The sequence below is a fragment of the Numida meleagris genome, chromosome 3 (genome assembly GCF_002078875.1).
Source record: "Numida meleagris isolate 19003 breed g44 Domestic line chromosome 3, NumMel1.0, whole genome shotgun sequence".
Taxonomy (NCBI): Eukaryota; Metazoa; Chordata; class Aves; order Galliformes; family Numididae; genus Numida; species Numida meleagris.
This window is the reverse complement of record NC_034411.1, coordinates 111,232,524-111,251,607: the sequence shown is the minus strand read 5'-3', so window position 1 is coordinate 111,251,607 and position 19,084 is coordinate 111,232,524. Positions and strand designations below refer to the sequence as shown.

Genomic DNA, 19,084 nt, shown 5'->3' with positions numbered 1-19,084 from the left:
CATACAAACAGAAAAATGCCTTCCAAGTTAGACGTTGTCCTGAAAAGAAGTGTCGCAGGAAACAGAGGCATTCTGAAATGTATCTCACAGCTCTCTGTACATGCAGCTTGAAGGAGTGGGAAAAGGGAAAAAAAAGAAAGCTCTGTTAACAACTTCGAGAAGTGCCAAGAACAGAAGATGCTGCTTGACACTACAAGTGGACTTCAGGGCAAGATTCCTTTTAAGTTTATGTTACACTAGCACAGGAGTCCAATTTTGTATCCATTTAATCAATGCTCTCCAGCATGCAATGTGCAGCACATAAGGAGCAGGGATGGGCTCTTACTATGAGCCTAGGGTCCAGGTAGAGACAAAATGGGAGTTGAAAACACAAAGCAGCAAGCAAGTCCTGGGGAAAAGAACAGCTGTCTCATGGCCCAGCTCAGAGCTCTGCTCCCCAGATCACCATCTCCACTGCTGTGGCTTCCTGTGACACTGGCTGTGGGTGTTCCATGTATATACCATGTGCCCTCCACGCACAGATTGTCTGCCAGGATATTTTTCTCACTCTTCAGAACAGGGGTGATGACGACGTAAGCCAGTATTACGTCAATTAGATCATCTAAATTCCAAACGTTGATGAAGAATTACTGCTGTAGAAGCTAGAGGGGGAAGAGAGATTCATGATTTGAATAATATGAGCTAATTATAAAGGGCATTTGTCTACATGCTTTGGTAAAGGAGGTTAAGAACCACGTACTAAAAACAATGACAAAATCTCTAATTTATTTCCATTTGAGAGCATCGATTTGTCCTGACAAGAACCGACGTTTCTATCCAAATTTTCATTAGAAAGGGTTTCTCAGATGAAGGACTGACCTAGCAAAAAAAGATACACCATAATCCACAGACAAACCGCTGCTCAGTCAGCACAGCGCAGGTAATAAGGGAGACCTCCATCTCCACAGTTCAGCTCTGAAGTATATTGGAGCATGCTTTCCTACATCTGAAGAGGGCAGGTAACCACGTGCCAAGCACTCCTCCCTCTCCATCTGTCAGCCTGTTGTAGGACTGGAAAAAGAATGAGAAGTCTGTGATTCTGCACTGAACAATTTTGCGCAGCTCCTCTGGCACACGGGTATGGGATGGAGAACAGTGCAGTGCAGGAGCAGGGTCACACTGCCCGTCGCCAGGAGTACAGACTGCTGTCTGACAAATACAGTGCCACCTGATAGAACGGCTTGCATTCAAAGACAGGCAAAAAAATACAGATAATGCTCAATATTTGTGCTTTACACTGAAAATGAAACAGTTGTAGAACAGCCCCTCATGCTGTGCAGTTCCTTATTGCACGGATGTGAAGTAAAAAAAAAAAAAAAGAAAAAATCTTGAAGCACTGAAATGGCAAACAGGGACAAACTCCCCTCTCACAGCAGTTTTCACAAAGGCAGAAAGCAACCTGCACGTTCTGGCATGCTTTCCCAAGGGCTGCAGCAGCACCGATGGCTTCTTGCTCCCAGTTGCCGCTCTGGGGCCCTTTCTCTTCTGATTTTTGTGATGTGTCCTGCAGGTATGCACCGGGACACTGCTGTGCGCACTCCTGGCTGACCTCGAACCACGAGAGCTGTTTTCCTCTCAGCGGTCAGGTGCACTGAAGACAGTCCGCTGCTAGGCCTAGGAGAAAGGACAGCGTCAGGTCACATAAGGTGACACACCATGGGGAGAAGGCCCGCTTCTGGCAGGGTCCTGAGGTTGCTCCTGCTTGAAATACTGCAGTAGGCAGTCTTCTTAAAATCTGACCCAAAAGAAAGGAGAAGGCAGGAGGCCTCGAGCACACCTGGGGGCGACAGGCCCAGCGCTGCCAGCGGGTGAGGGGAGGGCCACTGCTCCACTGTGTGCTCACCTCCAGCACCACAAGCAGCGCTGGGTGCCGCAGTGCTGAAAGGACATAACGATCAGAGAGCGTCCAAAGGAGGGCTGCGGAGATGGGGAAAGGCCTGCAGGGCATGGGGTGTGAGGGGCAGCTGAGGCCCCTCGGGCTGGTGGGCCCAGAGCAGAGCAGGCTGAGGGGAGGCCTCATGGCGGCTGCAGCTCCTCACAGGGAGCGGAGGGCAGCGCTGAGCTCTGCTCTGTGACAGCGACGGGCCTGAGGGGACGGCACAGAGCTGCAGCAGGGGAGGGCCGGGGGTGAGGGCAAGGCTGTGCCCCAGAGGGTGGTGGGCATGGCACAGCTCCCCAGGGCGGTGGGCACGGCCCTGAGCTGCTGGAGCTCAGGGAGCGCCGGGTTCAGACTGAAGAGTCACAGTTTTGGTGGGTAGCAGGAGCACCACAGACAATGTTTCAGAGAGAGCTAAAGGGGATTCCCTTCTAGAAGTACAACATAAAACCACACAGCCTGGTGACAGAAGAAATCAATTTAAGAAATGTTTTCCAGCAGAAGTAGGAAACACTAAATGAATGTTGTCGGTATTTCTATCCTGCCAATGTTTTCTTTGGAAGCTGCTGAAGCAGTTGTTTCCTCCAGGTTTAAACGTTTCCTTCAAGCAAACTGCCCTCATATTAACAGCAGTGATTAGCACCAGATGTACTGGCTGAGCTCTGAGGGGTTTCCATCCTGAGCTGATGTTCAGGTGGAAGCAGACCAGCCCTCCCGACGTGCTAGGACAGCCCTGCTGTCACCCAGAGCAGTACTTCTGTGAAGAAAGCAGTCGGGTCATTATATGGGAATTTCGGAATCCTAGTTCTGTATATCTTTCAGTCAGTAACCTCAAAGTAGGTTCCCTGTACTGAAGGGAAAAGTCACGCATTCTCTTTCTAAATGGCTTTGATATCTATGGGGGAGGAAATAAGAATAAAATAATATTTGTAGCTTTGTAACAATAACAGTAGTTTATGTAGAGGGCCCAGATTGCCACATCTATCATTTAGTACCTCAATATTTGTAAAATACCTTCCATGTATGAGTGAGCAGGTTGGTAAACATTTTAAATTAAGCCAAAATAGAGGAAAAAAAAACAAAACTACAACAACAAAAACAATGCAATACCTTTGCTAGACTGCACTCCCGCTTTGATGAAAGACAGTTCTTCCTCAAGGCTTCTCTGGTCTGTATGTTAAAAACAACAGAAACAAATCAGAGGTAGCTGTTTATAGGTATAGAAAATATTAATGTAATCCATGATAAGAATTGAAATGACCCAAGTACCTTTCTGTCCAGAAGTGTTCCAAACAGCAGAATGAAGAATCCCTAAAACATGGCAAAAAACAGTCAAAGTCAGCATAACCACACGATGCTTCTCAAGAGCTTCTATTTCCTCTAGCACAGATAAAATAATGCCATTGACTGTGCAAAAGATCTCATCACCTATGACACTGGTAGCAGAATCGCCCCAAAATAAGTTTATCTACACAGATGACATGGACTATCCAGGAATGCCAAGAATGGACATATAATCCATGCTAATTCTCATTACAAACTGGACTGATGGGTTACATACCAGAACCTTTCCTATGTACTTAATAGCAGCATTAGCCAAGAGCAGCCAAGGCAGTCTGGGTACGCAGCAGTATGTCGGGTAATACTGGACTGTGACACTGGTAAGTAACATGCAACCACCCTTACTGTCTAAGTGAGAATTCTCTGTATTTGTAAATTGATAAAGATTATCTTTGCAGTTATTAAACATAAAATACATCTGGTTGATGTCTAATGTAAGTTCTTTCACTTCATTCTTCAGCAGGTTTTATATCAACTCGTTTGTTCTTTTACCCATATGCATTTATGTATGTCATTGTAGAATACCTAGTGCTACCTTACTGTGTGAAATGGTTAAACTGAAAGGAATGCCTGTTTCTCTTGCCCAGCACATGCTGCCAGCCCCTCTTCCATCTGCTGTCTTTTTGCAAAGTCCAAGTCAGAGCAGGCACAATGCCCAAGCTCGCTGGGCTTACCTGGAAGGCATTAAGGAGCGCGAAGGTAACATGGAATGCCAGAGAGCGACTGTCAACAACCGTTGCTAATCCAAACCCCCAGGTGAGGCCCAGCAGAGGTGTCAGAAGGGCAACGTTTTTGCTAATTCGGATCACGTTGCTCAAATCCCGTGACTTGCAGCTTTCCCCAATAGACGGTCTTGGAGTCTTCACCACAACCACCACTACCACAGCCAAATTCACAACAACGATGCTCAGAGCAGGTACCGCAAAGGCCAGAAGGGCTTTTGTCTCATACCAATTGAGCCAGCAGGCTCCACTCCTTAAGTACCCATTCTTTGGTTCAGTAATAGCAACAGTGAGGATAGATATGACTAACGGACATCCATATCCAATAAGGAATGCTGTAACTATGAATACTGATCTTGTTAACTTAAAAAAAACTAATAATAATCCATAGAGAATTAAGAGACCCAGGGTAAACATCCAAAAGAACAAGGCAAGATAGAACAAGTGAAGGAAAAATGTAGTGGCTACACACAGCCGGTAGTTCAGGGCTGTGTTATGCACAACAGCTGCCACGATGAACAAAATATCAGCAATGAGAAGCGACGTAGCGATGTTCACCAAACAAAAATGGCGCATGTAGGTGATTTCAGTTTTTGTAACGTGATGCCAGACAGCAGTCTCAATGGTAAGGCACAGAATCAAGCTGAAAATAGAAAGGCCTAACCCCACACATGTAATGTAATCCAACACCGCGTTTCGCAGCAAGGTGGGGGACATCAAAATGGAGAAGGATTTGAAGGTGCGGCGGTGGTGCTGGCACATGCAAACAACACTGCTGATGCTGTCGGACTTCATTTTGCACGCCTTGTTATCCCACCTCCTTTCAGTAGAGTGCCATCCAACACACTGCGCCCCGACGTTCTCCAGTTTATTCGCCTTCTCAAAGGTAAGTAAAATATGCTGAAGCTCTTCTGGAAGAGACACGGATAAAACCATCCCATTGACAAAAACAGGGTCCGGACGGCTGGCTTCTATAATGGCTCCAAGCGTGGGGAACGCAATGCTGATCGCTTTGGAAGTCTTAGGTAACTTCTGAAGTTCTTCTTCTGGAATGACCACACGCCCAGTGACATTGCTTGTCTCATTCAACTCCATAGAAAAGTCGAAGCTCTTCCCTGAAGTATTTTTATGTATGCTGAAGCCTTTTGTAGAGATGAAGTGTTCCTGTATATTTTCTGATCCATTCCTTAGAAGAAGTTTGCCAGCAAATAGGTTCACTGAGTCCAGTAATGTCGAACTGGCATTTCTGTCCTTCACAAAAGCCCAATTGGAAATTATGGAGCTGTTCAGAATGTGATTTGCTATCTTGCTGTAACTCTGAAACAAAGAAGAAAAACAAGTTATTGCTGATGCTAAAATAAACAGATTCTACTACACCACTGGCATAGCCTCTAAAAAGGCTCATTTAAATTGAACACTAATTTCTATAATGCAATTATTCTACTTTGACAATAAACAGGTTCATGTAACCCTTATCAGCCAAGCCCAAACACCTCCCTGGTATGAGTCACCTTGTCCTTTTCACTTCATTGTTCCAGCTCCAGCTGAACTGCTGCACAGCTCCGCTTCCATCTCCCTCCCCCACTCCTCCCCCACCTCTCGGGTTTCTGAGTTCATCACAGAAAGATTTCAGTTTTCATCATGGAACAATGAAAACTGAGTTGCAGCCAGCACCTCCCACACGGCCTTCTCTGTGGTGTCACACAGATGAAGTCTTCCCCATACCCTCTCCCATGTGTGTAACAGCAAGCCCTGCAAACACTTGCTTTTCAAGAGAAAGGATTCCACCAGTTGGCGAAATGGCAGATCTCCACCTTACGTGAGTAGGTCAGTTTGTCTGACAGCAAAACTCAGCCCAGCCCCCTTTGGAACATCTTTGCAGGGCCTCTCTGTGCACCTTGCAGCTCTCACTTCACTAGATAGTGCTTACAAAGGGAGAAGCATTGTACATCCTCCCTGACAAGCCCAGATCCATTTCTTCAAGCCCATCGGAGCAAATACCTGCATTTTTCCTCTATTGACGTTCTCTGATAACATCAGGGAAATCTTCTCTAGCAATTCCACTATATCAGCAATATTTCCTGGAATGGCTGGTGAAGACAGGATATCTGGGATGATGCATGAAAAATCAGCTTGACAGTTACTACTCCCACGGTCATCAGCGCCAAAATATTTTGCTCCATCTCCAGGCTTGCCATGCATTGGTTTTCCTGGCCCTACAAAGGGGAAGTGTCCTCCTGCAACATGTCCTTCAGAGCTTGGAAGGGGTTCCCGTTTAGAAATCCTCTGGAGGGAGGAAAATAAATTGGAGACAATTTATAAACAATTTATAAACCCAGGGGTGTGCAGTGAGTGTGCTGGAAGGCCTGAACCCCAGCACCAGTGCTCCACTGAGAGATGTGTCTTGTGTGCAGAATACATGTGAAGGAAGGGGAAAGAACTAAAAGTAATGTTTTATTCTTCAAGTGACTTAGAAAAAAATATTCTTCTTGTAGTGGGGGAAGAATTTACCATGAATCATCTATTAGAGACTTTTGCTCTGCGCTTTTCTCAGCTTCATCCTAGCGTATCTTTGTTCTCCACACAGATCTAAACCAAGGCATTCGCCAAGTGAAGGAGGCAACTTCATTTTTGAATTGTGTTTCAGCACAGGGATTTCCCAAATTCTTTTCCCATTACTTAATTTTAGACAAAGACACGGCTTTTTACCAAAGCAATCTCTGTTCTGGAATCCCACCTTCTTCCCTTTGCTCAAGATACAAAGGTTGGGTGAAAGTGGAACACATTATGACCAGAGGCCAAAGCGGATGCGTAGCAGTTACATTACCTGAAAAAGTGATTGCACATCCAGATTTGCACAGGCATCTGTGAACATTCGCCACGTTCTGTCTTGGCAGACAAAGCTTGTTTCCCCGTGGAAGGAGGGGGAACAAGGCTGGATGCAGATGGTTCCACTGTCCTCACAGGGAATCAGATCCGTACACCCATCTGGAAAACAAATCCAGCAGATATTTCTACCATGCAAGGCAGCATAGCACGTTCCATGAGGTACCAGGGATGTGAATACTGATAATTAGTGACAGTTCCAAAAAAATGGAGCAGACACAGTTACTCACTGTACCTTGCAGGTCACCAGCCTTTGATCCCTTACTGAGGACCTGAAAAACAATGGAAAGCAGAGTGTTGGTCGAATGTGAAAATAAGTAAAAGTTGAGTACTTGGAATGAACTAGGAACGTGACTTCATATGAATCATAGAATGGCTTGGGTTGGAAGGGACCTCAAGGATCATCAAGCTCCAAGCACCCTGCCACAGGCAGGGCCACCAACCTCCACATCTAATACTAGACCAGGCTGCCCTGGGCCCCATCCAACCTGGCCTTGAACACCTCCAGGGACGGGGCATCCACAGCCTCTCTGGGCAGCCTGTTCCAGCACCTCACTACTCTCATAGTAAAGAACTCCCCCCTGATGTCCAACCTAAATCTTCCCTCCTTCAACTTAAAACCATTTTCCCTTGTCCTGCCTTTATCTACCCTTGTAAAGAGTTGACTCCCAACTCCCAACAATATGCAAAATAGTATCTCTGATGTGCAGGCTTCTCATGGTACAGGACAGAGTGCTCATAGCCCATCATGCACACAGAGCCATTCAGAACTCTGCTAATATCTGTCCCTATGGAAATCCTTCAGTTGCACCCTTCTGTTGAAGTGACAATACTGAGATAGTTAGCAGGGTCATACGTGCCTCCAGTGCTCCTTGCCTACAAGTGTTTGCATTGGAAGAACAACCTTTTAAAAATTTGGAGAGGAATATATGTTGTGTTTCCACCAATCCTCATAAACCCTCAGAAGAAATCTGCATTCCCTGGATCAGGTCTGCTTTGCACAAGCACGGTACAACCAGATGAGAGCAACTCTACATACATTATTCAAGGAAATTAATTAGTCCATGAATATTCTGTTGGTAAATCTAAGCACAGAGAGCTGGAAGAAAGAACTGATACCAAAATAAATATATATTTCATTTTGATATAAGAAACATGATATTACACGAGAGCAACGTTGACCCGCATATATCCAGTCTGAAAAAATGCATCAATCCTTATACGAAAGAAGAGACACTTTCCTTCCATTGGTAGCTGAAACTCAATTTGGGGTTAACTCAAGTGAGCTGGTGACTCCCATCCCTCCCCAGATTAAAATGAAGCGTTGCAGGCACAGAGAGCTCTGTAGCCCACAGCAGCAGCGCTCGGCTCCGCTCATGCACTCACCCCAGGAGCAGTGTGCGGTGCAGCTGGGAAGAGCACGGCCCAGAGGAGCAGGCAGAGGGCCACCCTCACATCCATGGCCTTGTGTTCACTGCTTTCCTCCTGGAAGAAAGGTGTTTAAGATGACCACGTCTCTTTTCACTTATGAACATAGTTCAGCTGCTAGTACGCAAGCAGCTAAACCCATTCTAACGACTGTCTTCCGTGGACATGCAAGATGATTTTCATTTATCGCTTGCTATCATTTACCATTACATTTATTCACTTTTACTGAAAGCTGTGCATTTTCCCTTAAAAAATAAACTGTCCAATATGAGACGTTACTGCCTGACTGAGCCTCACTGACAGAGCTGCACCAAAGACCCCTCCACCTGCGCTCACCAGCTTCGTCCAGCAGACAGCAACCTGCCCACGGGTGGCACCGGCCGTGGCGGACACCCAGCCTCCAGCAGCAGCAGCAGCTCCAGCGGATAATTCTCTATCCAGGAAACTCCAGGTTCTCCCCACCTGAAGGCACGGATGGGTCAGGCGCACAGCCAGCTGCCCCCTTCCTTTGGGGCATTCTGTTCGTGTTTTATAATGTATTTTGAGACCCAAGTGTTTATTCGTTGAGAAGATACCATGAAATAAAGAGCTGCATGGATGCACTGAATTTTAAGTTCATTTTAAAAAAGAACCCCACGTGAGCCTCTTGAACCCAATCGATTTTGGTGAAAGCACTGTCCAGCTTTAAAGCTGGTGAGCGTCAGCTCTTCTAAGGAACAGAATCTGATACAGGCAAGAAAACCAGCAGACCGGGATCAACGCTTCTGCAAAGCAGGGGAGGCCAGGGAACACCTACCGCTGGGAGGTAATGTATCACATGGGCTTCTTTTCCAGTTTCTGCAATCGTTAAATATCTGTTGTGTGCTCTTAGCCCCAATTCCATTGCACGTTTGGGAATTCTTGACGTCACGATGCTTCATCACTGATTAATCCATATCCACTTTGCATTTCATCACCTACGTAACTCCACCCAGGGCTGCAGTCTGTAAGCAGCTGTAAATCTGGGGCAGCTCCGGGCAGCTGAGCCTCCCCGAGATAACGACACATCGGCAGCGAAGCGTTGAGCTCGTTCAGTTGCATTGCTTGACTCATCATGGAAACTACCCAGCCTCACCGCCACGAGAACACGCCAAGATCACCACCGTGCATCATTAGACGCACAACACACAGCAAGACAGCCAGTCACTCCAGGGAAAGAACACGGATACTCTCACAGAAACTCATATTAGAGCACATACACTTGCATTGCCCCAGGCATCTCCCAGTCAGGAAATCGTCAGCCGCCACCAATCCTCCTCCTCCAACTAATTGCATTTGATCTCAGCAACGTGGGGATGGACAAAGGTCCCAACAGGAGGGAAAATAAGTGACAAATAGTGGCTGGAAGGGGTTAAAGGAGAGGAAAGAACCCCAGCCTGGTGGGCCCCAGATCTCCATCCAAGGGTTCTCCGCCGCCTCGGGTCACAGCTTTCTCACCTCCACCACCCCAGAAGCAGAGCAAGGCTTAAGTACATACTGTGCAAAATCAAAGTTCACACAGGGGTTGTCTTCATCTACGTAATTTTATTTCCCCAAACATTCACTGCAGATTTGCATTATGAGTATTTAACAACAAAAAGAAGTTATTAAATGCTTAGGTACTGAACCGAATTCTTTGTTTAGGGCTCTTACGGGGACATGGTTCTCTTGAAACCCAAACAGCTCACAAAGCACACAGCGTCATCGCTCGGATTGCTCACAGTCACGTGACACGTTGAAAAGTCTGCAGCACACATCGTCAATTAAGGATAAAAATTAAGGCTTCCAAATACAGAGACTGGCATGGGGCTAGTTACATTTTTAATGGAATCACACTTGGAAAAAGTGAATTTAAGTAAAACAGATTCTAAGCGGAGAGTGAGCTCTACAGTAATTTCAGTGATAAAATAATCTGACATTTTCTCATAAGTGACAACATTGTGATTAGGGACCAATGGCAAAGCTACAAGCAAGAAGCAGAGAAGCCTAATCACTTCCACAGAAACAAGGAGCACGTACAAAACCAAGGGAAGAAGCGCAAAGCGAACGCAGCCCAAAGCAGCCAGACACCGCTTGGGTTGCAAAAGAACCAATTCCACAGATCACAGCTCCCTCCCTGATGATATTCAAACAGAGCTGGAAGAACACATTGCAGTGGCACTCACCGTATTCAGAACTCCGGGTTCTGCTGCACGGAGAACTCACGGCACCAGGGATCCTCGAGGCATCACCGGTGAGCGCCCAACCGCGCGTCCGCCGCCATCCTCCAGCACTGTGCAGTGCTGCGTGCGTGCCCCGCTCCGAGACCCTTTGCCACGGGGTGATCACCCGGGGCATCAGCCTGCTCCTTCACTTGGCCCACTGGATTAGTGCCACGGGACCAGCAGATGACAGTAAGGGCACTTCACTGCAGAATGCCAGGACAAGTCACAGCCGTGCCCACAAACCGCCAGGCTGCCGCTTTGCCACAGGTGAGTCACACCTGAGCGGCCGCACCTCCCCTCCTACCCGAGGGAGCACCTTCTGCTCTGCTCTACTGAAGAGATCTGCTCAAACAAGTTACGTCCATTTCCCTCTAGGCTGCATGAGAAAGGAGCTAAAGGCGAGCGCTGAACGCTGTGCCGCATGCAGTGTCCGTTCCCTTCATGCTGGCTCATCACCACTCCTGCACCAGCAGCGTGTGCTCCACGCAGCCGCCCCAAGCAGAGGACATTCCACTGCTCTGCCCACAGCACTGCTTCAAAAGAGCTTTGGTCACTGCGTTTTCCCACAAACCTGACACAGTTTTGATAAGCGGGATCCCGTTTCTGCCTGCAGGCACAGGTACGCGGCGCTCGCTGTGCCGCCCCAATACAGCATCTCACCTGGGACCCAGCAGGAATCGAGCCCAGCACAACTAAGTGCCCACGTAACCAACCTGGGTGGGTTCGGTGACTTGTGCTCCACACAGTAGCAGGCAGAGCATTAAAGAGGTGGCACCTTCACACCCCCTTAATTCAGAAGCAAAGGACCGAATGCCAGGTAACCCAAAGCACGGGCAGCTCTCCAGGTGCCTGCAGCTGTGTGTCCCCGTGCACCCCGGAGCTCTGCTGCCGTGGCTGAGCAGCCCCTGGCTTTGCAAACGCCTCCTCAGCCCGAGCAGTCGCCCTCTGAGGGCTGATGTATCTCAGCACGCTTCTCCCAGAAATGAAGAGGTGCAGGTCTGTGCTCCACGGGGCATAGAAACACACTCCAACTGGGACTCCCACAGGCGAGGAGAGCGCTCCGAACACACGGGCCTCACGCTCTGCAAGCCGGTCGGGGCTGTTTGCATTTTTCAGGATGGAGGTATGTGCCCGGGCACCCAAAAGGGAGTGGTTTGTCTCTTCAGCTCTTGCAAAATCCAGTTTCCCAAGACATGTGAGCAGCTGTTTTGACACAGCTCTGAGAACTCTGGCGTCAGCCAAAAGTAAGGAGCGACAAGAGCCATTCTTACCATTTCCTTCGGAAAGACGTACGAGACTTCTGCTAAACTATGACTTTTAAATAAGTGCTTTGTATTCATTGAGGTTTAACACATACTTTGCTAAGTAACCCAAAGTCAAACCTCGCCATGCGTTAAGCCTTCTCACCAGAAACGTCGTTCTCCTGAAGCAACATGAAAGAGAAACGTCATCTGCACAGCGCCCGCTCAAATAAAAAACATGCACAGAGCTGTACATTTTATTTTTCCAAAACTGTATGCAAACAGGAGATACATGAACACCCTGCATTTTTAAACTGCTTTTCTGTTGTTCCGTTCATTTGGAGATGAACATCCCTCACTTTTACCCTTCTCAAACACATCTCGTTCTGAGTCTGCGCTTCTTCACCCTGTATTTAAGAGGCGATTCCAGCGTGCACTTATACATGTCACTGAGTGGCAAGAGGGATCTTAAAACAAGCTCAGAAGATGCACAGAAAGGTCAGATCAATTTGTAGCACCAACAATTAACAGAAAGGAAGAGGAGAAGCTGAGAACTTAAGACTCGGTCCCGCTTGTAAGATTAAAAGCAAAGAAATCAGCAGCAGCAGCTCCCCAGCTGCTGGGACAGCTCTCCCGTACATCAGGAGCCAGAATAACCGAGCAAGGGAATTGCAGTAAGAATGGCTCCTGGGTGAGCTGTATGAATAGCAAGGCACTTTTCCACCCAGCCTCCTCCTGCAAAGCATTTTTAGCCGCACAAGAAACACTTCTGAACATAAGCTGAGCAGACACGTCAACAGGTTGAACTCATTTTATTTGCTGGGTTTGGGAGCATGCATCGTTTTACAGCACCGTGAACAGGCCAGAGAAGCGCGCTGCTTCCAGGGAATGGCTCTGTGGAACGTCTTCAAAACCACAGCCCTCCTCCCCAGCACATAACATCAGCTGAAGACAAGACAGACACATATCAGGGCAGCTCCTTATGGCTAAGAACACTCATAGCAGCGACTTTTACAAGAGGGCTCTATTAAATCAAGTCATTGCACTTGGGTCGTTTATTGCTATAGCGAACAAAGGCCATTAAATAATGAACACCTCTCCTTTGTGATTGCAACTGATTGTCTCGTCCCATTTCTTTCCTACAAGCCACGCACACACAGTTTTTGTGGAGCAATCTACAGTCTGCTCCATGCTCCAGTCACAGTGAGGAGCTCACATAACAAAACCTGCTGTTCCATTGGCTCAATTCCTGCTTTCCATCATCTGCCTCTAAGAAAGAGCTCTAAGAAAGAGTTTCGTGTCTGACAAAAAGCACTGCTGCTGCACGTGATGCATCAGTGTGAAGCTCTGCCTCGATTCGTTTGGGATGCAGCAAAGCAATTAAAAGTTACAAGCACGAGTACTGAACCAGCTAACCAGCAACGTGCCCAGCACTCGTTACCTTACGCCTGCACAGTATGCACCTGATTTAATGAAAAGTTTCAACCAGCCACTGCCAAACGTCCTCCACTTGTAGAAACGATGCACCAAGTGTGGAAAAAGCACATTCTCAAGGATTAGCACTTCCACATCATCAGTGACATCAGAAATCATCTCCGCATTTATGACTGCTCACACGAGGAGAACCTTATTTCTCTTATTGTTAAAGCTGTCAGACTAACGTGGCGTGTCTCTGCCATGTAAGTTCTACCAGGTGAACGGAGAGGAAGGCTGCTACCTGTTACCAACAGGGGGAGCACATTTGACCATTTTTAAACTATAGAGTTTTTTCAATCCTTTATCAAGTGAACGGAACAATTAGCCTAATTGTCTCCCACAGCCTTGCACGCCATCAGTCTGCCATTCTGGTGCACTGTGTTAAGCCCTGGGGTTAAAGATAATGGCAATCGAGAAGATTTCAACTTTTGTCCTTAAAAGAAGTGAGAGATGCTTCCTGCACCAAGCTGACACCGCAACTGTTCTGGTCACTCACTAAAGACAGAGGTCATTCAGTGTAGAGGGACACGATACGCTGAGAAGGTTCGTGGCATAAGTACATAAATATCAAGACCTTTTGAGAGTATCAAAGTTCAAGTGATTTATTTTGAGCCATATTATAAACAAAAAAAACGGACTATCATAAAAACAGATCAAAATGCACATTTAGCCACTGGAAAGACTGGTGACATCAGTTGAGATACACACAAGCACAGACCCTGTGAGTTAAGGTTTACTTCCCACATCGCCTGCTGTAAGATTTTAGGCACAACGGGCTCGCTTCAGATTCCAGCCTCCCCTCTGTATTTCTTCCTTTTGTGAGATTAAAAGTTCAATGTTGTTGCGGCTTCACGACTCAGTCCCAAATCCCTTTTTAATCCAATAGTGCAAGCGACAAAACGTCCTGCTCATCTACCCTGACGAGGCCAGCCTTGCTGCCCACGATGCACAGCTGTGCCACCTGATTCTGTGCCACCCAAATTCCCAGCTCGTGGCTCAGCTGACAAGCAGCGTGCTGTTAATGCCCGCGCTGCAGGCAGGCAAACCAGCAGGACCCTGGGCGAGACTGCCAAAATCGAAAATATACAACCATCATATCTTCCCTTTTGCACGCAGGGGGGGAACGTAGTGACTCCAATTACCCCACAGCCATCCCGTCCCTCCCAAGGGACTATTGTACAGATTACTTGCAAAGATAGATCACCCTATTTATAGTATAGATCTCTTTAAAAATTAAGCTACAGATATTCAATAAAAATCTATTAAGAATTCCCTCTCCTCTTTATACAGATTCAGTAGTATTTCCGAGCAAACCAAAAAAATAAAGGTCTGCAATTCCAGCACAGTAAGAAATAAGGCCTCTTTTATATTGGCAAGAAAATTACACCATTTTTCTGCTTTGTTTTTTTTTTTTTTTTTATCTCTGAATAAAAGACTATATTCCTTTGTTGCACGATATTTCTTTAAGACTGTAGAACACCAGCATCCATTATTGCAAAATAAGGAGTCGGTTCTACTTGTGTTCAGCTCTGCATTCCTGGCAAGTGAAAGACGTCGAGTCCATGGGTGTATCACGTAGACATCACTGCTTTCTTCAGTTTGTCTATTTCCAGCTGGAAAACAGACATTTGGGGAAGAAAAGGCGGCATTAGAGTCACAGCAACGCGAAGCTGTCAGAGCTTTCACCACAAACACCACTTGGAAATCTCAAAGACCTTTAAGTGAATAAAATCGTAACACAGGAGCACTGACAGCTCAATATTCATTGCTGTTATGCTACCAGGTTGCTTAATAAGCAGGAACTGACAGTCGTTAGGAATTTGCCTGTAATTCTGGTACACAGTGAGAGATAAAACTCTGAATGAAGCATTAACAGTGCGGACTGGAGGAATCTCTTGGTGTGTCTCTGTGTAACCATGCATTGATCGGACTGACTTCCTAACACAGCCTTCAGGCAAGACATCATGCCAATTTTAACCTTCATTTCTTCAAAGGGATTGAGGAGAAACAAGAAGCTTGCTTGCTCTTCACTCCCAGTGCATACTCCAGGCAACTTCAGCCATTGCTTCAGATGCATTAAAAGAGAACTGTCCAGCATTTCTTCTCTGGATTTGAAAGCAGCTTTGAAGTCGATACAAAGTGCTATTTCTCAAAGATAACACCCATTTGTATCAAATATTTTTCTATAACAAGCTCACCCTATTAACTTATTAACCTGATACCATAATGCGGCTTGCTTTCATCAAGAAACCGAGGTGGGTGATGCTCAGAGGGAAATTTTCCAGATGCCTTCTGTTCTTTTTGGCTTTACCTAGACAGATGGTCAAGAATTTGGGAGAGCTGACGTTCTCCTGTTTCTCTTTTAATGACACGCACATTGAATTTGTCCTTCAAATCATACAAAACCAAAATCTGTATTGTCTCTCTCGGAGCACATCCAGTTGTGACATATCCCTAGCAGCTCTCACCTGATACCCCAACACACGTACAGTTAAAAGCCATTATTTCCCAAACAAAGGAAGCTGAATTAAGTGGAGCTGTGAATCTTCTGCACGCAGCCTCCTGCCCCACGAGGCATTCCTGCAATCACACCCTGCACAATGATACAGGAAAGGCTGAGCAGCTCCTTTAAGACTTTCCTTTGCAATCACATTCCTGAACGATGTCTGTATGTTTCTAAACCCTTTTTTTCTTCCTTTAAATTGCTAATCTTACCTCCAGATTACTTCGCATCAGCTTCTCTTCTTCCAAATCCTTCCTTAGTTTTTCCAGTTCTCTCCTAATAATCGATAAAAGTAACAGAAATCAAAGTTAGAGGAGGGAAAATGTTATTCGTAAGAACAGGAAGCCTTGTTTCCGTTGTACAAGGAGGATTCACAGAAGTCTGATGCTACATCTTACAAACCAAACACATACGATTACAGACCCACTCCTGCTCAGGTATTCAAACTCGCTGGACCAAGAGCTTCCAGCAACTCTGAACACACCAATCACCATGCAACTGTCCCTGTTTGAATCAGGATTTTAAGTAGGCTATCTAGGAAACATCCTTACAATCACTCTATCCGGAGAGATGAACTCAAACTAACCTGGCAACTTCCATGTGTAGAAGAGAAATCCCTTAGAATAGAAAATTCATAGAATGTTTTGCTTCATAACCGGATTCAGATAAGAACAATCACTACATCCCTGAACAAATTAATTCATTAAGCTCCTGCACTCATCATGGACTAGTCTGTTTTGGAGGCCAGATGCATTAGAGCCTCTCCAAAATTCACTCTACAAGCGGTTTAGTTAGCACTACTCATTTAAATAGCACCAGAACTAACACCTGTGCTCTAAAACTAAAGACAGAAATACAACTCCGGCAGGTTGGTCTTTCCTGGTGTTTTACCCTGCATCTCTGCATGTGTTCAAGAAACATTTAGATACAGTGTTGAGAGACATGGTTTAGTGAGGTTATTGGTGGTAGGTGGATGGTTGGACTGGATGATCTTGTAGGTCTTTTCCAACCTAGCTAATTCTATGATTCTAAGATCTCCCTCCCAACACAGCCCTCCCCACACGTGCACAACATGGAGCCACCAGGACCTGACCGAAATGTTCAGCAATCTTTGTCCTGCTGTCAGTCATGTCAACACGTGCAGTTATTGCACAATGCCAGCATCTGCACTTACACCAAATAACACCAAAATCATCTACTTCTCCTTACAGTGAAAGTAATACCTGCTTCAGAAATATTTTCAGAAGGCAGTAATGAAAGAAGCAGCACAAGGTAGGATGGAGAAAGTGTTTATAAATTCCAAAAGCACTTTGATATCAAATCAGTACGTATGTAGGACATCTAGCTGGATCAGCTTCTGAAGGAAGAAGACCTGAATGTTAACATGTTAATACACAATAGCTTTATCCTTCAGATGCTTGGCATTAGAGACACTTAGAACATGTTAACACACTGATGGTTGGACTGGATGATCTTGTAGGTCTTTTCCAACCTAGCTGATTCTATGTTCCATGATTCTATATCCATTTGTGGGTTGAGAAGGAAAATACTTACCCGTGTTCTTTTCTCAGTGCATCTACTAAATTCATCAAATCACGAATCTGAGTCCTGAGCTCTTCCACAGAAGCTTGTGAATTATCCGTTTCAACTTTAGGTTGGATTTCTCCAGGAAAAAAGTTGAGTATGACAGAACTTGGTCTCTGAGATGAAGATGGAACTGGTGGACTCAACACAGATGGCTGAAAAAAAACAAATCAGTAGAAAGCTAAGAAAGGCAGACTTGATAAAATACCTACTTACTGCATACAGGCTGTACTGGTATAGGAGCTATTAGCATTTAGCTACATAGACACAATCTACCATTGGTATTTAGAACTATAGAATGGAGTGGGTGGGAAGAGACATTAAAGATCATCCAGCTCTCGACACTGTGCTGCGGTGCATTGCACCAACCTGACCTGGCAATGCAAGCAAGAGGAATAGAGCAAGCAGCTGCCCAGCACGACTCTGGCTCCACGGTGTCATACCTTTCTCATTTCAACTGGCTTTGGTTTGGCACTTTCTTCTTCTTCCTTCTGCACCTTCAAATTTTTTTCTGGACTGTCATTTTGACTTGCCTGGTAAACAAACAATTCGTAAGATTTTCAGAATAAGGAGGAAAAAAGAAAAAACCCACGTTTCTAAGAATGCCATCGATATAAGATTTGTATTGCTAGGCTACTCTGGGTTTTTTTCCTTGCTACTCAGAACTTTCCTTCCCCTCAATACTCATCCATCTGGATTTAAATCAAACATATTTGGGGTAGGATTTGCAAGCTCCTCCGCAGCACTTAGCAGAACAAGCCCTTGGTGCTTTTAGGAATCTGCAGGCGCTTCCATAATACAAAGACATCAACAGAAGATCGTCAACTGGAAGATCTGGGCAATACCCTCCGGAGCAGGAAGGGCCCGGCAGGCACCGCACCTTGTGCTGTTTTCCTCAGGTACACTCTCTTCCATTCACAAACGGACACCTCACAGGCAACCCCTGTAGCATCTTCCATTTCTCTCGGACACCGCGTGCCGCCATACTCACAGCATTCCCGCTGCTGAAGCGCGCGGGCAGCCTCCGGCCGGGCATCTTGGGCCGAGTGGCGGTGGGGTGCGACAGGTTGTCTGAGGTAGCTACTACATCGTCAAAGCTTAACAGATCTACAGAAAGACCACAGAGCGGACGGCCGTCAAGAGCAGAAGGTTTTGCTGGGCTCCTTTCTAACATTTTTTTTTCCCCCCCCCCCCCCCCCCGCCATGAGACAAGGATTAAATAAACACATAATCAGATTTCTCGTTGTTTCATAGATTTTTAGCACATACAACGCACGAGCTGCGTAACACAACGACCCGACCTTGGCATATCAGGGAAGTTCACATTTTCCCCCTTGAAAAAACTAAGAATTGATTCAACTAGCATTTACATTCCAGTTCTGACTGAAGTCGTGCTGCAGCAACACGGCATCATAAAACAGACCTGGTGAGTTTGGAGGAAAATGCAGCCCTTACTGTTCTCTGAGAAAAAAAAAGAAAAAACCAAACGATTTTGAGACACGTGCTCTCAACTCCTCGAGAACAGCCCGCTTCCAAGCAGGAAAACATGAGAACTCACACTTAGCAACTGAGTCAAAAAGAAAAGCAATGAATGTGGCAGAGCACGTCCAGAGCTGCACAGGAAGGTGTTAGCAAGACATTAACCTCTCCGTGAGGTCGTGTTCTGCAAACATTTCTGTACAGTAGAGTTTCTCAGTAACCTCCCCTACATGAAATCTTGCTTTTTTCCACAGCCTCCTTATAACCCTTATCAATAGAAATTCTTT

The 19,084-nt window shown here is 46.0% G+C and overlaps 2 protein-coding genes across 5 annotated transcripts in view; both read right to left on the bottom strand.

The window, feature by feature from the left end:
• Window positions 737–12,413, bottom strand: ADGRF4 (adhesion G protein-coupled receptor F4). The gene is made up of 8 exons (XM_021390291.1): window positions 8,251–12,413; window positions 7,100–7,136; window positions 6,806–6,966; window positions 5,980–6,264; window positions 3,931–5,295; window positions 3,185–3,226; window positions 3,026–3,085; window positions 737–1,653 (listed from the first exon to the last, which is right to left on the bottom strand). The coding sequence occupies exons 1-8, from the start codon at window positions 8,323–8,325 to the stop codon at window positions 1,648–1,650; spliced, it is 2,031 nt and encodes a 676-aa protein (XP_021245966.1). The 5' UTR covers window positions 8,326–12,413; the 3' UTR covers window positions 737–1,647.
• CD2AP (CD2 associated protein) overlaps window positions 13,820–19,084 on the bottom strand; it is a 74,142-nt gene continuing 68,877 nt past the window's right edge. For all 4 annotated transcript variants that reach the window (XM_021390287.1, XM_021390290.1, XM_021390289.1 and 1 more), the window contains exons 14-18: window positions 18,310–18,425; window positions 17,762–17,851; window positions 17,289–17,473; window positions 15,947–16,010; window positions 13,820–14,844 (exon numbers count right to left, since the gene is read on the bottom strand). In XM_021390287.1, coding sequence (XP_021245962.1) covers window positions 14,803–14,844; window positions 15,947–16,010; window positions 17,289–17,473; window positions 17,762–17,851; window positions 18,310–18,425 — 497 coding nt within the window. In that variant the 3' untranslated portion in view covers window positions 13,820–14,802. The remainder of the gene's footprint in view (window positions 14,845–15,946; window positions 16,011–17,288; window positions 17,474–17,761; window positions 17,852–18,309; window positions 18,426–19,084) is intronic.